Source organism: Cricetulus griseus, chromosome 5, assembly GCF_003668045.3.
Source record: "Cricetulus griseus strain 17A/GY chromosome 5, alternate assembly CriGri-PICRH-1.0, whole genome shotgun sequence".
NCBI classification, from domain to species: domain Eukaryota; kingdom Metazoa; phylum Chordata; class Mammalia; order Rodentia; family Cricetidae; genus Cricetulus; species Cricetulus griseus.
In genome coordinates this window covers 36,039,538-36,058,074 of record NC_048598.1, presented here as the reverse complement: position 1 = coordinate 36,058,074, position 18,537 = coordinate 36,039,538, and the positions used below count along the sequence as shown (strand labels likewise).

General features: G+C 50.1%; 1 protein-coding gene across 1 annotated transcript in view; it reads right to left on the bottom strand.

Annotated features, from left to right (window-relative positions):
• Window positions 1-625: 625 nt before the first annotated feature.
• Lhx4 (LIM homeobox 4) overlaps window positions 626-18,537 on the bottom strand; it is a 39,563-nt gene continuing 21,651 nt past the window's right edge. Inside the window, exons 3-6 of the mRNA XM_027417340.2 lie at window positions 8,130-8,332; window positions 3,637-3,791; window positions 3,111-3,282; window positions 626-1,020 (exon numbers count right to left, since the gene is read on the bottom strand). Coding sequence (XP_027273141.1) covers window positions 626-1,020; window positions 3,111-3,282; window positions 3,637-3,791; window positions 8,130-8,332 — 925 coding nt within the window. The remainder of the gene's footprint in view (window positions 1,021-3,110; window positions 3,283-3,636; window positions 3,792-8,129; window positions 8,333-18,537) is intronic.

Below are 18,537 nucleotides of genomic sequence, written 5' to 3'. Positions count from 1 at the left end.
GGGTTGCACTTGCAAGTAGGAAAAAAGTCATAGTGTCACCGCAACAAACAGAATGGGATGGGGCCATATTTTTTTTTTATAACAAACTGTGGCCATCGGTGTTTTTTTAACTAGCCTTTAATAACTGACTTTACTTTGAAAATGAGGGTATAATCAAAGTGGTCCAGAAACCATTTTATTATTCTCAAGGGCCATGGTGCCTCTCCCTCAGGAATCCTGGTTCTGGTGAAAGTGATGATTTAGGTGACAAAGGGTAAGATGCACAGGCTGGGCAGAGTCCCCATAGGCCAAGGTGGCCTGTTCACGGTCACCTTGTGCTATCAAAGCACTGAGCAGCCAAAGCCTGGAAGCAAGGTGAGAGGAGAGGGAGCCAGCAAGCCAGCGGCCCTAGAGCTCTAGGCTGTCCACCCCTGTGCTGTGGTTGAGATGAGGTTGCTCTCCTGTCACCTCCCAAGAAAGCAGTGTCCTAGTGTGGTCTCAGCCTTCTTTCTAGAACAGCAGAGGACTTCCATTGAAAATAATGGAAATTCACATTGGCGCACTTTTGATCCTTAAGAGGTAAGTCTCTTTTGATCCTTGAAGAATTCGCTCAAGCCAGGAGGACAGATAAAGTGGGGAGAAAAGTCTAAAAAGGAGGATGGTCCATTTCATCGAGCCAGGAGGCTGGGCTAGTTGGAAAATCAGGGTAGCCTACACTGCTTCCTGTGGAGAGGTCAGAGGTGGGTCCCCCAGCCATGGCTCTCAGTGTCTGGCTTACTCCCTGCCCTGCATGCGCAATGACGCCCAGATTACTGTCCACTGTGTAATCCAGCCCATTGAGCAAAGGGGCATGGGATGGCAGGGACGATATGGAGGATGGAGACTGGGGGATCCCATAGGGGCTCCCATCCCTCAAGTCCTGATAGGATTGTCCTGTCCCATCCATGGAGAAGCTCCCATTCATTAACTGTCCGCCTGTAACGTCCCCCACGTTGCCATAAATCCTATTGGTGTGGCCAAGCTCTGAGAGAATCTGATCCTCTGTGGACAAAAGAACGGAGATATATTGTCAGCTGCCAGGACTCTGGTGGTCCCTGCTCTTCATAACCAGCAATACAATGACCAGGAAGGATGCCCACGGGCAGCAGTTGCCTCCCTGCCAAGCACAGGTCAGACACCAACATGTCAGCCTACTATCCAGAAACCAACCCAGACCAAAGGGAAAACAAGGATCGCCTGTACCTAAATCCCCAAGCCCTATGGGTTGGGAAGTGTCTCGTGGACTTACTGGTCTAGAATAGCACTGAGATCCCCTGGTTACACTGAACAGTGTGCGTGTCTGGGTTTGGTGGGTCACACTGCATTACAAATGGAAACTGCCGATAGGGTTTACTATGAAGGCTTTCAAACCAAGAAAAGTACTTGTTCTGGCTGGGTGGGAAACAGGTCTGTATGATAAAGGTGCTGGAAACCACTCTGAGGCCTGTATATAAAATCCCCATCCACCTAAAAACAGTTCAGTATCAAAGAACTCAGTTTCTTTCTGTATCCAATAACCTACTTACTGAGGATAAAGAATGACTTGATTAAGGCAAATGGACCTTCTGGTTTCTTGAAGAATTTCATTAAGGGGAATCTAATAAAATTTTCTGGGAGAATTTCTCTCTCCAATAGGGGTGAGCAGGTTTAGTCTTAAGAATTACAAGATCGCGTGTTACCCAGAGAGAACATGTTATACCCAGAGGCCCACCCACACCCAGGGGAAATGAGCCACAAAACAAGGATTGGTGCTTCTGTGTTCCCAGTATGGATTTGAGCAGCTCAGATGAGAGTAACCGGTTTCCCCAATCCTGCCAAGATGCCTGGGAAGTGGGCATGAACCTCCTTGGCCTCCTTGGGTCTAAGAAGGCTAAGTTTGGGCTCGGCAGCCCCCCTGGGCTGAGGTCAGATTTTGCAGCTCTGTGCTCATGGTAACTTGTTCCAGTGTCTTCCTTTCCCCTTACTACCTGGGCCTACACACTGATTCCTACAAAAGGCCACTGTCACTAACTTCACACCCTATCTATCTGATCCCCACATTCCACTCACAACCATAAAAAAGGGGGGACCGTGTGTCACTCAAAGGGAGCAGGAAGGTGTAGACTAGACTTGGCTCCAGGCAAGCTCCACTTGGCCTTGATACCTGCTGTCCCCTATGACAGGCTCCCATGGGAACAACCAGGCCACCCATTTGTCCTCATACACACAGGTCTGCTTAGCTTTCCCCAAGCTCATCCACAGTTGGTTGTGCTCACTGACGCCCATGACAGCTCTGTGAGATGGATAGGATGTGGGCTCTCCCCACGTATAGAATGAGGCTCAGGAGAAACAGATGGCTTTGACAGCTACACTAGAAATCAGGTTTCCGAGCCTCAGTTCCAGACCCTTCCCTCCCCCACCCATAAAAAAAGAAAAAAAGGAAAAAAAAAAAAAGAATCTTCTGTATTTGAGGGCTCAGTGAGCAAGAGCAGTCATGGTTATTTGCAAACAACCTGAGGATCCACTCATGCGGTAATTTGCAGTTTTGCTGATGCACAGTTTGAACGTAGCGCATGCTGCAAAGCTGGTGTGCGGAGGGCAGGATGGAGTGGGTGGTGGGGGGAGGGGTTTCAGAAACGCAGCCAGTTCCCCATCATGCACTCACATTATTGATTTCCCAGGAAAAGGCCTGTTGAGCATGTCCTCCTGCCACCAGGATTGGAGGAACGGCTTACTCTAGGGGGCCGTGGGAGGAGCTCAGTGTCCCTGCAAAGGGGAGAAGTGCAGGAGGGCTGGGGCAAAGACTGAGACAGGGCCATCCTGTGTTCACAACTGTGTGCCAACAGCAAAGTGGCGGAGGCCTCAGGGCCAGGACAGGGCTAGGCTGGGTCCGGAGGACTCCAGCCTCTGTATGTCAGCAACGGCTTTCTCTTGCTCTCTACTCCTCACCCCTTCTGGAAGGGCCACTAACACCCTTCCCACCCTTTATTGAAAGTCTAGGAAAACCCTGTGCCCAGGAGGGTGTCATCAGAAAGATCCCTCCTGTTGGCAAGGATTACTGTCCCCCAGGGCCTCGCCTAGGGCCTCAGCCTCACCCCTGCAGCCCTGCTCACCTTGGAAGCTCAGCTCACTGTCACTAACCCCACAGTCCTCTGCCGAGCTCTCCTTCCCCTGCTTGCTGCCTCCCCGGCTCCTCTTGACGCTCTTGTAGAACTGCCCCCAGCGATGCCGCCCTGCATCCTTCTTCAGCCTTTTCTCCTTGGCCCGTCTGTTCTGAAACCAAACCTGCCACAAAACACAGGGAACACATTCAGGGGCTACCTAAAGACCCCTGCCCCCCCCCGCCCCCGCACCGCAAGCACCTAGGAGGTACCTAAAGCCCCTGAACCCTCAAGCAAGTGACTGGAAATGGACCAAAGCTTCGGTAGTGTGTCAGAACAAAGGGCAGGGTGCCCGTTGTCTCCTCAGCCTGAGCCTCATGCCCAGGGTGGTGGCCCTGAACTCCCCTGCCTGTAGACTCAGTCCCACCCACCCACCAGATGACGTCATTCACGTTCCCAAGCTTCCCTTACTTAGGTGGAGGGCACAGACCTGCCCTGGCCTGGATCCGTCAGGGGCAAAGCCGTACAGCTGTCTCACCTGTACCACCCTCATGTCCAGGCCTGTCTCGGAGGAGAGTTGCTCCCTCACATGCCGGGCAGGCTTCGGGGAGTTCTTGTATGCGTTCTTTAGTGTTTCCAGCTGCTTTGCTGTGATGGTGGTCCGCGGCCGCTTAGCCCCAGCCTCCGAGTCATCTACAGGGAAAACCACCTTAATGGAATTAGCCCAGCTGAAGCAGCTGGGCTTCCTCTGCCTTCTCCCCCACCCCAGACAACCTGGGGGAGAAATAGGCAGTGTCAGGGATGCTGACACTGGTGAGCAGCCGTTCATAAGACCCACCTTCCCATCTCCCCTCCCTGGTCAGTTTCTCCACACAGAGGACTGTCACAAACAGAACACAAAGAAGTCCCCTTAGGCTTGTTTCCGTAGTGTATCATGTTCGCTGCACAAATAATTCACCTATTTCCCTGTTATGGGAAATACTCCGCTTACAGTCAAAGGAAGGAGCCAAAATGTAGTCTGTCTGGAGCTTCCTCAGGCAGCCTGCCTCCTCCCCTCTGGAGCACCTCCAGAGCTGACCCACCCTGGGCAGTTTGTCTCCCAACACTTAATCAGGGGGGAGCCCAGAATAAAGATGGCAGGACATAACATGGCCCCAACTTCTCTCCTGCCTACCTTTCCCCCACTTCTCCATTTGAATTAAAAAGCCCTCATTTAGGACCTCAACACTGGCTGACATTTATTAAGTACCTACTGTGCACGGCTTTGCTATGAGCCTTGAATGCATTCAGTCCCTGGTTCTAGGAGATGCTTGCTGGGAGTCCACACATGGAGTTGGGCCTTCCTGGTGAGTGAATCTGGTGACCATTCCCCATGTGGGGCTCCATGCTCTGGAAATTCAGCAGTTGCCCACAAGGAAGGGTGAAGGCCTCAGTGTCCTACCCTCCTCAGAGTTACCGTCAACTCAGAATTGCTCTCAGCCAATTTGACCAGCAAGGGGCAGGGTACAGAGTCCCTAGGCAGATCATTGAAACTCTTCACTTTAAGTGTGGTAGTGAGGGCCGGGTCCTTTCTGCCCACATTTATAGACTTCACAATGTAACTGTTTAAAACAAACCCGAATTATATAAATATGAAGTGATGTGCTTTCAAAATATGTAGATGGCCTTTATGTACAAACTTCCAGCTTGAAAAAGTAGTGTAAGCCTATATAGTCCCAGCTACTCTAGAGGCTGAGGCAGGAGAATCACTTGAGCCCAAGAGTTTGAGGCCAGCCTGGACAACACAATCAGAAGCTCTTACTCAAAAGAAACAGTGTGTATGGCAGGATGTGAGTGCGTGTGTGAGTGTGTATGTATGTGTATGTATGAGTGTATGTGTGTGTGTGTGAGTTACTGTATGTGTGAGTGTGTGTGTGTGTATGTGTATGTATGGATGTGTGTGTGTGTGTGTGTGTGTGTGTGTATGTATGGGTGTGTGTGTGTGTGTATGTGTATTTATGAGTGTATGTGTGTGTGTGTGTGTGTTACTGTATGTGTGAGTGTGTGTGTGTGTGTGTATGTGTATGTATGGTGTGTGTGTGTGTGTGTGTGTGTGTGTGTGTGTGTGTGACAGGGGAGGGAACCCAATCATGAGAGTCAGTTTCAGAACAGATTGACCAAATGAGTCAGAAATTACTTCTTTGTGCCCTGTCACGATGGTGGGTAGCTGGTTGGTACAGCATGTGCTCATGTGCACAGACTTCCTTCATGTGATTATGGGAACTATTATGCTGTTATTTTAACATTCACTGTTATTATAATTTAAAATCTTTTTTATATCCTATAACAATGTCATCCAAGTATTCATTAAGTAGTGGTGTCAGTGTTCACGCTGAAAAATGTACCCAAAAATCAATAACTTTGGTGCGGAAGTTAAATGTGATAAAAACACTATGAGGAAGGCCAAGCAAGCCCATGACACCCTGGGCTGTTAATTTAGGAGAGAGCGTTCAGCATGGTACTGGAGATAATGCTGAGAAAATAAAAAGTAACATTAAGGCGAAATACACTTTGGTTATGGATTGGTGTGACTGCAGAACACACCCCCACAACACACACTTGTAACACTAATTCCCATGGAAAATTAGCCTTAACACATGTTCATTTTGAATTATACAGTGTCTCCTAAAGCTTGTCCCTAGCATAAAAATGCAGCATATTGAAAATGAAAATATCGAAGGAGACAAGATGAATGAGCAAAATCATTCCTACTAAGGTGCAAATAGCTGATACTAAACCCTTTGTTTAGCTCATAATTCCCTAATTATGAGCTTGGAAGAAGGTTTAGAGCAACAAGAAGGAATGAAAGCTAACAACAGCCAAACATACTACAGCAGACAAATGTCCCCTATCGTGTCAAGGATCTCTAGGATTGCACAGAATGGAAGGGACAGACAGAGTCAAGAGACACCTAGGGGACAAGCACACATAGCTTCAGCTTCTTCTAACTCTTTAGCACACTTCATCTCCTGTCTGCATTTCTCTCCGCTAGGGACTTGCTCTTATTTAGCACTCCCTTGTATAAGCGTCATCCTAGTTAACCTTGGGAAACAGCAGTGTGGCAAGGCTTCCTCAACCTGCCAGAGAAACTCCAAATCTGTAGCTGCCCACCCAGCCTTGGATGCCAAGACCAGTGCTTTCCACTGTCCTACAGGAAGCTGCAGTAAAACAAACTTCTTCCATAAGATGACAAGTGCTGCAAATGTCATCCTTGCCTCCCTTTGACATTAATACTAGTCTCCCTCTTCTCTGGAATTATCCACAGCACCAGGAGATTCTGGGCTCTAAACATGAGGTCTTTGAAAGGTCAACATGAGGGCTTTGAAAATAAGACCCAGCACAGGCCCAGGAGAGGCGTGGTTTTGGTGAAAGTCTTGTAGGGTCCAGTTCTAAATTGTCTTGGTATCTCTAAGTCCACCTGTGTTGACACCCTTCTGTGACATCCTGGTGGATTCCAAAGCAATAGCAGTAGTTCTCAACATGTGGGTGGCAGCCTTTGGGGGGGGTCACCCAAGACCATTGTAAAACACAAATATTTACATTATGATTCATCACAGTAGCAAAATTACAGTTATAAAGTAGCAATGAAAAACTGTTACGGTAGGGGTCACCACACCATGAGGAACTGTATTAAATGGTTGCAGCATTAGGTAGGTTGAGAACCACTAAAGTAGAGTGCATGAGCTCATCAAGGCAGAGCTTTTGATGGGATATACAGAGGTCTCTGGTCCCTGTGGGACAAAGGCTACTAGTCCTTGGTCCACTAGTAAAGGCCAGAGAGATGAGGCCCCTTGTCCCAAAGCCAAGGTTGGAGCAGCTGGCTCATCACAGGGCCCCCCACCTCAGCCTGCTCCCCACCATAAAAAAATCTAATTTCTCCATGTATTAATCAGATCCAGGTTACATGGGTAAGCGAACCCAGGAAAGAACTAGAAAGGAATACATGAAATGATTTGTCTGAATGTTTGCTTCCACCAAGCCCAGACCCGTCAACAGAGCTGCCGTCCTCAGAAATAACTAAGTTGATTAAAGTTCTTGTCAAGGACAAAGACCCTGATTCTGGGAGTTGTAGCTTAAGAGTTCTAGACTGGGTTTGGTCAAATTCTGAATACAGATGCAGGACATGATGCCCTCGCCCTACTGCCAGAGCTGTGACTGAGAAGCAGAGAGTGTGCCTGCTTCAGAAAAGTGAGAGTCAGGACTGGCCTTCCTGGGTGGCACATGGGGAACACACTGAGCCTTGTGCAGAGAGAAAAGCCTCTTCTCTGTGAGGCGATGACAAGGAGGGCAAAAGCAGAAGCTTCTCAGGCTGCCCAGCTGAGGCCAGGTTCCCGGGATGGCTGGGAAACATGGGTGGGTGACATCAGTCTGCACTGCGCTTGAAGTTTCCACTGCGGCATGGGCTGTGGCGTTGGGGTAAGGTAAGGGCCATCATACTGTCTAGTCCCCTAAACATGGCCCCTCCCAGTGATTGGCTGACTGACTGACTGACTGACTGACTGACTCACTCACTCACTCACTCACTCACTCACTCACTCCAGCTTAAGGGCTTCAGGCACTCAAAGGTCAGTTCCCCTGAGTCCACAGCCTGAGGACAGACAGGAGACAACTGAAAACAGTCCAGCCCTGCAAGTCCTGTGGCTCTTGCTGATGGCAGCCTGTGAAGCATAGGATGACGAAGAAGTGTGCACCTCAAATGTCCCCAGTCAACCAAGCTTCCCAGCCATGCTCCAAGCAGAGGTGGTGAGTTCACTACCCCATAAGGGCTTCAGCAGAAATCAGTAGCTACGGCTTTATTAACACTTCACAGAGCTAGCAAGGCCTAAGGGCTTGGGGGTGCTTAAAACTAACTCTACCTGTGGAGCTCTGGCTACAATTCTCGGAGGAGCTTGAGTATTGGCTGCATCCTGAGGGCTGGATAGGAGGGACACTGAGAGACAGGCACAGCCCGCAAAGCACTGGAGGAATTCATGCGGGGGCCATGCTGCTTACCATTTTGCTTGGCTGTCTCGTAGTCTTCCTTGCACACTAGCCGCCCATCCTCCATAAGGTAGAACTCATCCCCTGTGGCCAGCTGCCGGTTGCAGATGATGCAGGCAAAGCAGTGCAGGTGATAGACAAAGTCCTGGGCCTTGCGGACCACCTGGGTTGGGGGGATGCCCTGCTGGCAGGCTGTACATTTTGTGCCAAAGCGCCTGTCAAGACAGCAGTAGAAGAAATAAAAACAAGGGGGTTGTGGTTAGAGCCTACCATTTATCAGCCCTCTCCTACCCCACCACTCCAGTGTCCAAGGAATACCAAAGCTTAGGGTACCTGGGCCTCCTCCTAGCTTCATTGCTCTGTGGCCGGGGTACTAGTACAGAAAGCAAAGGGATTGGATTAGAGCTAAAGTCATCAGTTCCCATCCCATGACTGACATCCTAGGGATACACAGGGACACTCTCAATGCATAGAGGCAGAGGGAGGGCTTCTAAGTGGCCCCCAGAGCAAGAAGTCACTCTTCACCTCCTTTTCTCATCTTTATGGTGCTTCCTAAAAGACCAGCCCAGCAGGAGCTGTGTTTGCTGTGGGCAGCTCAGTCTAGCATGCACAGTCTTCAGCAAAGTTTCCCATAGGAGGAGGCCCTGTGCGGCCGGCTGGGGGAGAGCACATGCCCGCATCCACAGTGGCCCAAGGAGAAAACACACTGTCAGCAGAGTGAGGCTCTCCTGAAGGCTTCTCCTGTTCCTTCTGAGCCCCCCCCCCTTCCCCAGCCAAACACACGCACACACGTATTGAGCACACAGAAAAGCCCAAAGCTCCCCATGCAGCCTGGGATGGCACTGTCCCAGGAAGGCCCAGGAAGCCACACTCTCTGTGGCATCCCTTACTATATTCTCCAGTAAGGAATCTGTGGATGTCACTTTGGAAAAGTCTGCTTTCAACAGCTGTCTACTGTAGCCCTTTTTGGACTGGCACCAAGGCAAGAGGAAATCAACCACTGCCACCCTTTACCAGGGCTAGCAAGGGGGGAGAAATGCATTGGAAGAAACATCCAGCGAGGTCTTTGAAGTCCATCTCCCCATCCCAGACATAGAGGCACACAGAGCCATAGCAGTGGCCACAGAAGCAAGAGAGAAACACTCGAGCGGAGGGAGCAAAGCGGGTGGTTGGCCACAGGTAATTCTTCCCCCGGTCTGGAAGGGAAGAAGGAGGGAGGCAGGAGGGGACGGGAAGCTGGGGCAGAGTTTAAAACAGCAATCAACCTAATTATTCATGACACTTCACACAGCAGAACTTCATCTTCTTCAGGGTGAGAGACTTCGCCTAATGGATCTGGGGAAGGTTTGATTTTAATGGTCCTTTTAACTAATGCTTATAGGCAGCCTGATTTCCCCTGAAAGGACAGTACATATTTCATCCGCATTAATACCAAATAAATTAATTATGGTCATGGCTATCATGATGAATCCCAGATTAATGCAGAATGATGGGTCTCTTTGCAGCAGTGATACCTGCAGCTGAGGGGGCTGCACGGCCTGCAACAGGCATGGGCAGCTGTGGCCTCCACAGCTCCCTCCACCAGGGACAGACTGTCCTGGAGAGAAGCTGGGGGTCTCCCCAACAAGAGCATCTTCCCAACAGCCTGTAAGTGTGGTAGGGAGACTGCTTCTCTGAGACCACAGGAGAGAAGGGCAAGTATCAAGGGCTGAGATGTGCCTCTTAGTTTAGAGAAAGCTAGCCTCTTAGAGCAGGAGTTTAGGACCTTAAGAGCAACCCCCACCCCCCCCACCCCGGCACCCCTGCCACAAATGGTCAGGATCCTGCTTCAGAGGGACCCAGCTTTTGTCAGATTTTCAAAGGGATGTAGAACCCGAAAGATCAGTTTCTATTCCTGAGTAACAAAAGTAGAGGATGTCCACAGAGGGCTGAACCTGAGTGTGGAGAGCATCAGCCTCAACTGCCAGAACTTGAGTGATGCCCGGGCTGCCTCCGCCTGCAGCAGCGCCTGGTTTCAATGGGAAGGCAGCACAGCTCTGTCCTATGTGTGCCTAGGCATGTGTGTCCCCATGGGCATGGGAGGGGGAACGGGGGCAGACAAACGGAAACCTGCATCCGTGCCACCAGAAACTTCTACACCTTCCCTATCCACCCCTGCCAATGAACAATGCCTCCACTATGCTCACTGCAAACCCTTCCACGGAGTTCCAGAGGAATGAGAGAGTGCATCCATGCCTGCTGCCAAAGATGCTGGGGGCAGAAGGCTCTCCAGGGACGATGTCTCTAATACCAATCCTTCCCAGAAGAAGGGGGCTGAGGGGACACCCCAGAGCAGAGCAAGATTCCATGCAGCCTCTCCCACAAGAAAGCCACTTCTCCTAGCCCCTAAAAAGCCCATGGGCTTTCAATAGCCAGAAGCCCAACTGACTGGAGCAAGAGCCGTGAAAGATAACTCGGGATAAATTTAATCTCATCACGACAGTGATTCATGCCCGAGGGTGCAAGTGCACAAGGAAAATGAAAAATAAATGGACTTGCCCACTAGCATTTTTTTTTTCAGCCATTGAAGCAATTTTCCTGATTGTGGGATTTATACCAGTGGTAAGTGGAAGCTGCCCCTTGATACCTTTTTCTCCTGAAGTATGGCCAACAGGATCCTTGCCAGAGGCACTTTGAGCACTGCCTTGGTCCTGGAGCTCTCCTGGCCTGTCCTGGCCCCAAGGAGCACTCTGGTCACAGCCCAGTGGTCCCAGAATAAGTGGCTAGGCTATTAGGGCGGGGCAGGTTGCATGCGATGATGACAATGGTCCCGAGTGTCCAATCTCAGACCAGCCATAGTCACAGATGAAAAAGCTGTGGCAGGTGACACAGCTGTCATGTGGCCAGCCATAATACAACACATGACCATGTTTAAAATCCCTGGACCCCAAACAAATTAAAACTCTGCACATGGCTGCTACATAGAGGGCCAATAGTCTGAGCAATAGTCTGACTAGTTTTGAAAGATGCTGGGGTGATGGAGGAGGGGGACACTAGCTAGGGAACATGGCTTATGGGGGATTTCCCAGGCAGCACCTCCTAAATGTTGTCATCAAGTATCTACAGTGTGTAGGCACTGCCTACTCCTCAAATCCTACATCCTGGCCTCACTCTCTAGAAGGCCATTCCTGCTAGCTGTGCCCAATTAAGCCTCATTGAACAGCCAGTTTCCCACAGGCAGCAGCTAGAGCTCATCCGAAATGAGCACAGAAGTGGCTTGACTTAGGGGTAGAGAGCTTGCCTAGCATTCCCAAGACACTAGGCTTAAGCAGTGCCATGAAGACAGATGAATGCAAGGAAGGACTTGCTGGTGGCTCACCTCCTATTTGTCCCTCCTCTCACCCTCACCCAGCACATAGTAGGGAAGCAACAAGACTTGAAGAATGAATGAATAAGTTAATTAATTAGTTAATTAATTAATGAGTGGGGCACCTGCTTAGCCAGAGAAGAGCAGTTCCCAAAAGCAGAACAACAGCTCCCATCAAACATTGTTCTAATAAGGACATGGCGTCCCATGTTGAAGTTTACTAAGACATGAAGTTTTCATCCACTATTTGTCATCACATCATCTCACAGATGTCTCCAGAGCATCCAAGATGAAAAGTGGGTATTGTGGTACCTTGTAACAGATAGGAAACTGAGGCACAGAGAGGTACCATGCTGGCTTCCGCTCACACCAACAGCAAATGAGAGAGAGCGAGGATTTGAACTCAACACTTCCAGAGCAATACAGGTCGCACACAGCTGACATCAAAGGCAACAAACACAGACTTGGTGCCTGGAATGGCTTGATCTTGCTTGTCAACGTGATTGGTTGAGAGATACTTTGGAGACTAGTGCAGCCCACTCCACCTGTGTCTGTGAGGGTGTTTGCAGACAGGACTAACTAAATGGGGGTGTCTGTGAGGGTGTTTCCAGAAGCACTAACTAAATGGGGGAAGACCTGCCCTAGTGTAGGTGGCACCATTATGGGTTTGGGGTCCAGGATGGAATAAAAGGAGAAAGGCTGGAATGCAGGTGATTGCTCCATCTCTCTTCTCTACCTCTTGATCAACACAATGCCAACTGTTCCTCCATGTCTTTCCACCATATTGAGATGCAAACCACTGACATGGTGAGCCAAAGCTCTGGTATTTGTCACAGCAACAGAAGGCTAACAGAGTGCCTCTGACCAAATCCAAGCTCGAATACAGGACTTCATGCCCCTCACATGTCCCCAGCAGCTCCTGGGCACCAGAATCCCAGTCCTGCAAGGCAGGGGCTGCTGTGGCAGCCTTCACCCCAAAGTGTGTTCACCCATCACAGCTCAGGGACTAAGGAAGTGACAAAGACTTCAGAGCCATCTCTCTGGTCTACCCGGGAGTGAAGGAAGGGCCAGACCTTCTGTCCTTGTCCCATCCTCTGTTCTAGTGCCTTGCCTGAGCTCCTATCTCTACCTGTCTACCCTTCTGATCTTGGTGGGCCTGGCTGGGGCACTCACAAGTGTAAGAACACAGTCACGGTGTCTGGATCCTCTGAGAGGACAGTGGGCAGCCCTGTGGGCACAGACTTCTTGAACTAGGGTCACAAAAATCCTACACTACAGACACCCACATTTGGACAGTTTTAAATGCTGCCACATGACAAGATCCACACAGTTGTTCTGTGGTCCCTGAGACATCAGTAAGCGCCCCCATTCACCAAGCTCCTTCTGTGTATCCTGCATGGCAGAGCCTGTGCTACGCGGGCCACCATTCCTCACAACCAGGCCCTCACCTCATCACTCTCATATTCCCCATGGCACTCACTGCTACCCCAGCACCCACCCCCCACCCCCCAGCTCTTGGTGACTACAGCTCCTGGCTCAGCATCTAGACCAGGACCTCTAGTGACTTCACTACACAGCCCTCCTGCTCTGCCCATTTCGGCACTCGATCTCCTCCTGAAGGTCATAGCCTTCACCCTTCCTCAGCTGCTCATACTGATAGTCTAAGACCTTGTCCCTAGTTATCCCACTGTGGGATGACAGCTCCCTGCCCACTAAGCACTCTTCCCACAGTGCCCTCTAGCACTGACTCCAAGACAATATGCCTTGATTGTCGCTGCCTCTGCCTCTCACACCGTAGCCCTGTGGCCTCAGCTTCATCTCTACCCAGCAGAGATCTCACGTCCATCCATCCGACTAACTCTTCCCTCACACCCTCTGGCTTTCCTGGCTTCTCTCTACCTTCACCTCCCCCCGCCCTGCCCCCACTAAGCACAGGGGTCTGGACAGAGCTTGGAAGAAACATACCACCTCACCGCTTAGATTTCCTTTAAATAATAATCATACCCCAAGAGAAACCCAGAAATCAACACAGACCCAGTTCCTGATTTTCCGAAGAGTAGCACTAGACATAGTGTTACCATGTGTTAGTCCAACCCATTCACCCACCTGCCATAGTGCCAGGGGATTTCCCCAGCCCTGGCTTCCCTCAGGTGGCCTGACTGGATCCCCTAAACAGCTCTGCTCTCTGCCTTCCATGCCATTTTGTTTACTTGATCCTCCCCTTCAGCACACAGGACACATGACACTATTTCTGATACTTGACCCCACAGTCCCCATCTACCTCCCTTTAGAGAAAACTACACGCCCCACCCCACCTTCTACACAGCTCCCTCCTTCCTTTAGCAAATGCCTCAGAAGAGGTCTAGAACTGATAACTCCCGTGCCCCTGGGCCAGGCTTCTCTTGAAGCCAGCCTGTCAGTATGCTGCCCAGACAATCAAGCCTGCACTTGGCAAGTCATGGATAGCCTCCTTTTGCTAAGTCCAGTGCTCAGCTCTCATTCCCCCTCGGACATCCTGTCTCTAGAGATGTGTACCCTTCCCAGAGTAGGGCCTGGGATCTGAGAATACATGGAAGAGCCACACAAGGGCCTATTGCAGATGAGAAGTGGGTAGGGTGCCTCCACCTCACAGCCGAGAACCGCAGGGATGGGATTGGATCCTGGAGCCTTCCTCGGGGCTCCTCCCTCATGCTTGGCTGCAGGGAGGCAGGCAATGGGCACCAGGCCAGGGCCCAGTTCAACCTCCCATGAGCGGGGAGCTGCCACCCCATGATGGGAAACCCAAGGAAACAAAATACTGCCTAAGTTGATTTTATGCTTTAATTGCTTGGCGGTGATTTACGGCTGGCTGTATATTTTTTTCTCGGCTGACACTTCCCTACATGTATTTCTTTTATCTATCACCACACTTGACAGGTGAGTTGCTGATATTTACTGTTACTGTATGTACCAATATTTCCAACATATATCACCACCCACTCTAAGGCCACAGCCGTGTCATGGGCACGTAAAGCTCTGCCCACTCTCTATGGTCAGCCTGCTCCACACATAAAAAAGGGGTCCCATCTGGGGAGGGCTGACACCAGAGTACAGGAGAGCCTTTGGGACAGTGACATAGCCCCACTAACAGCGTGAAATCACAGTCACATTCCCATGATGCCAGGATTGCCCCACAATCTCATTTTTTTTTAAATGTATGTATACCATGCTGGTGTAGTAGTGGTCATATGTGTGATCATGTTTGAGGGGAGTGGTCATGCAGCTGCTGAAGTGAGTGGAGGTCAGAGGGCAGTCTTGGGTTTTGGTCCTTGCCTACCACTTTATGTGAGGCAGGGACTCTTATTTTTATGGCTGTGTATGCTAAGCTGGCTGGCCAGAGAGCTTCCAGGGGTTTCTCACCATAGGTGCACTGAGATTATGGTATCCCCTACTACATCTGCGTTCTAGGGATTTGAACTCAGGTCCCTATGCTTGCACACCAAGCACTTTATCCGTTGAACCATCTCCTTAGCCCACGTATGCTTTTCATTTGGGATCATTATTATTATTATTATTATTATTATTATTATTATTATTATTATTGTCATTGTTATTTGGTTTTTCAGACACAGGGTCTCACAGGCCTTGAACTCACAGAGATTTGCTTGCCCTCTGCCTCCCACGTGCTTGGATTAAAGGCATGTGCTACCATGCCTGACAATTATTTGGGTTATTAATGTGATACTTTAATTTTCTACGAAGAGCATGCAGCATTGTTATTCTGAGATGAATGTTACTTGAGAAGGCTTATCCAATAATGTACCCCCTCACTTAATGGAGAAGAAAACTGGAGCCCAGAGGTGGGTTAATGACTTGCCCAAGACCACACAGCTCAGCTAGTGAGAAAGGGTTCGGAATGCCTGAGTTAATCTCCTGACTGGACTTAGAACCATCATATAAGTAGATGTCTGGGCATTGCTAGGACAGTCTTTTTAGAAATGTTTAATTGGGCAGGGAGGCCCCACCCTGAATGTGGACCACACCCTTCTGTCTATCAGCTGGAGTCCCAGACTGAGTAAAATGGAGAAAGTGAGCTGAACATCAACACACACACACACACACACACACACACACACACACACACACACACGTGCTTCCTGACTCTGGACTCGATGTAAGCAGCTGCCTCCTGCTCCTCTCACCATGACTGTCCTGCCATGATGGACTCTTACCTCGAGTCAAAGTAATCCCTTTCTTCTTCCAGTTGCCTCTATCAGGTATTTTACCGCACCAATGAGAACACTAAGGACTACAGAGGCCACATGTCCTCTCTTGCCCAACTGGAGTTAGATGTGCTTAAGAAACAATGAGACACACTGGGCCTCCACCCCAAAGCTTTCAGAAGCCGGTCCATTCCCCTTGGGTCTCCCCAAGCCCATATATCCCTTCCTGCCAAGCCAGCCTCTGGTCACCTCATCCCCATTGCCTCCTGAGACTTCCAAGCTCAGCATTCCTGGTCCCCCAGTCTGGCTCCCCTTCATCTCCTGCTGATCTCTGGCCAAGGTCACACCATGGTTGTCAGAGCCAGTGTCTGGCCACTGCCCATGTAAAATGCACCAAGAAATGTCATTTGAATAACCCATTAAAGCACTCAATAGCCCTTGTGGGTAGATATTATTATTATTATTATTATTATTATTATTATTATTATTATATTATTCCTGTTTCATCAATGGCAAGAGACTTAGCACAATCGGCTATTTGGTTCACAATAACCCTTCATCCCCCCACTCACCTTCCCTAGGCCTAAAAGACCCTTTTCACTCTGGGTTAGTCAGTCTTTGCCAAGGGTTTGGCTCAGCTGTTACCAACAACCCTGGGCAGAAGACTCACCTTGGATATGTGATTCTGGGCCAGGGTCCATGCTGTGACCAGGCCCATGGTGCCTGGGCATCTGTGCATAAAAAACTTTATGCACAGATCAGCAATCAAGGGATTGCTGATCTCTGAGCCCCAAACTACAGTGGTGTGGTAGATACTGGCAGACAGTGGAAAGGGAACTTGGAGACAAGGTGCCACCCAGTCCCTCATGGTTGTTGTTTTGCTTTGTTTGTTTTATTTGTTTGTTTGTTTGTTTTCTGTGCTCACTGCTAACACTGAATCCAACCCTCTTCTGTTTCCCCCTCTCAAAGCAGAATCCTAGGGACATAGAAAGTTCTCTGGCGAACAGAATCACAAGTCAGAGACTGACTCTGACGACCCTGGTGTGACCGTGGCTAGAGATTCAGCAGGAGATGCACAGGAGCCAGACTGGGGGACCAGGCATGCCAAGCCCAGAGGTGGTGGGGGTTCAGTGATCAGAGAGGGGTGTGGCAGGAAGGGATGGGTGGGCTGAAGGAGGTGAAGGGGGAAGGGCCTCTGTCTGAAAGCATGGTGGTGCAGAAGTGTGCATCAGGGACCTGGGGGATAGGGCTGCATGAATGACAAGGAGGCTTTGAGATGGACTGCTGTGACTTGCCGCCCAAATAGACAGGGATGAGAGTGATGGGAAGCATAAAAGGCTTGCCTGTACTACTGCTGGCTTTAATGCTGCCCACAGCTGCCACTCCCGTGTCTCCCAGATCCACAATGCTTGGGGACCTGCTTTCCTCAGCCCAGTGCCATCTGCCCCCTGGACTGATTTGCAACTGTTTAGTTACAGAGAGTCCCCCATGGCAGGAGATCCCGGGATGTGATTTCTACAGATGTCGGGAGGCTGGGCTCTGGAGGGTGGATATAGGGCACAGCTGAACTCGAGGGCTCTGGGTGGTCAGACAGATAATCCCAGGCTCATCACCACCTGATATATGGCTGCTGGTCCCCAGGGGGACCTGCTGGGCTAAGTAATTGCTTCTGTCTTGATTACTGGCTGTCACAAATGACTGTGGCTTGTTCCCTCCAGTGTGTTCAAGTCTTACAAATGTCCGTGCACACAGGCACTATCAGGACCATCTGATCGTTACCTTAAAAGGTTTAATTTGTTTAGCAAGTGAATTAGGCTATAAACTATTCAGAAATTATGGAAAGCCACACGTTAAAGAGACCCTCCTGCCTGCAGGTTCCTCAGCACTAGCGCTCTCTCTCTCTCTTCCTCTCTCTCTCTCTTTCCCGCTCCCTCTCTCTCTCTCTCTCTCTCTCTCTGTGTGTGTGTGTGTGTGTGTATCTGTATCTGTCTGTCTCCTGGAAAGTATATAGTTATCAGAAATACAAAGTGACTGAGCCCAAGTCTGGCCCCAGACTGCATCCACAACCATTGACCAGCCCCCAGAATGTTCTCAGCCTGGAGCAACAGGCTCCCAGCCTACTCCCACATCAAAATTGGATAGTTGCTCCAGTGACCTTACCTACCACTGCCACAGCTTCTGCCCAGGCTTTTTACAGCCTCAACACCCCAGCCTCTGACCCTAGGTAAAGCCTAACTCCTGCCCCTTCTATGAAGCCCATCAAGGAGAGACCAATCTCGTTTCTTAAAGACAAGTCCATAGTCTATGGGCCTCTGCCTTCAAATCAGATAAGGAATAGAGAGGTTATGTTCACTGAGGGACTCAGTGGAGGACACCAGCTAAGAAGACCTGTGCACAGCCAGCAAAACCACCCTGTGACAGCCAAATAGCCAGCATGCTGCAACACAGCGTCCTGGACTGCAGGGATAAATCACACAGCCCCAAGGACGCTGCCTACCTGCCCTTGGCTGACAGCCACCTGGAGATTGACTGGCTGGGGGGAAGGGCTGGCGAGGCAGAGGGAATGCTCATCCACATAGCTTCCTGGAGCTGTGTCCAGCTACAGGGGAGATCCCCCTAGCTACCTATCGGAGTGAAGGCCTCAGGATCAGGGAAGCGCCCCCCAAAAGCATTACCTTTCAGATGGTAGCCTTGTAGCATCACAGAACCCTAGAAAGCCTGAGACTGTCTCCCACAGCCCCTAACAGACCCCTGGTGGCCCAGGGTAGCCTGAAGCTCCACATATCCTGGAATGACCTTAAAGTCTTCCCTTTACCTCACAGCCCTCCACTCACATCAGAAGCATCGTGGTTTCGCTTTCAAACCACATCAA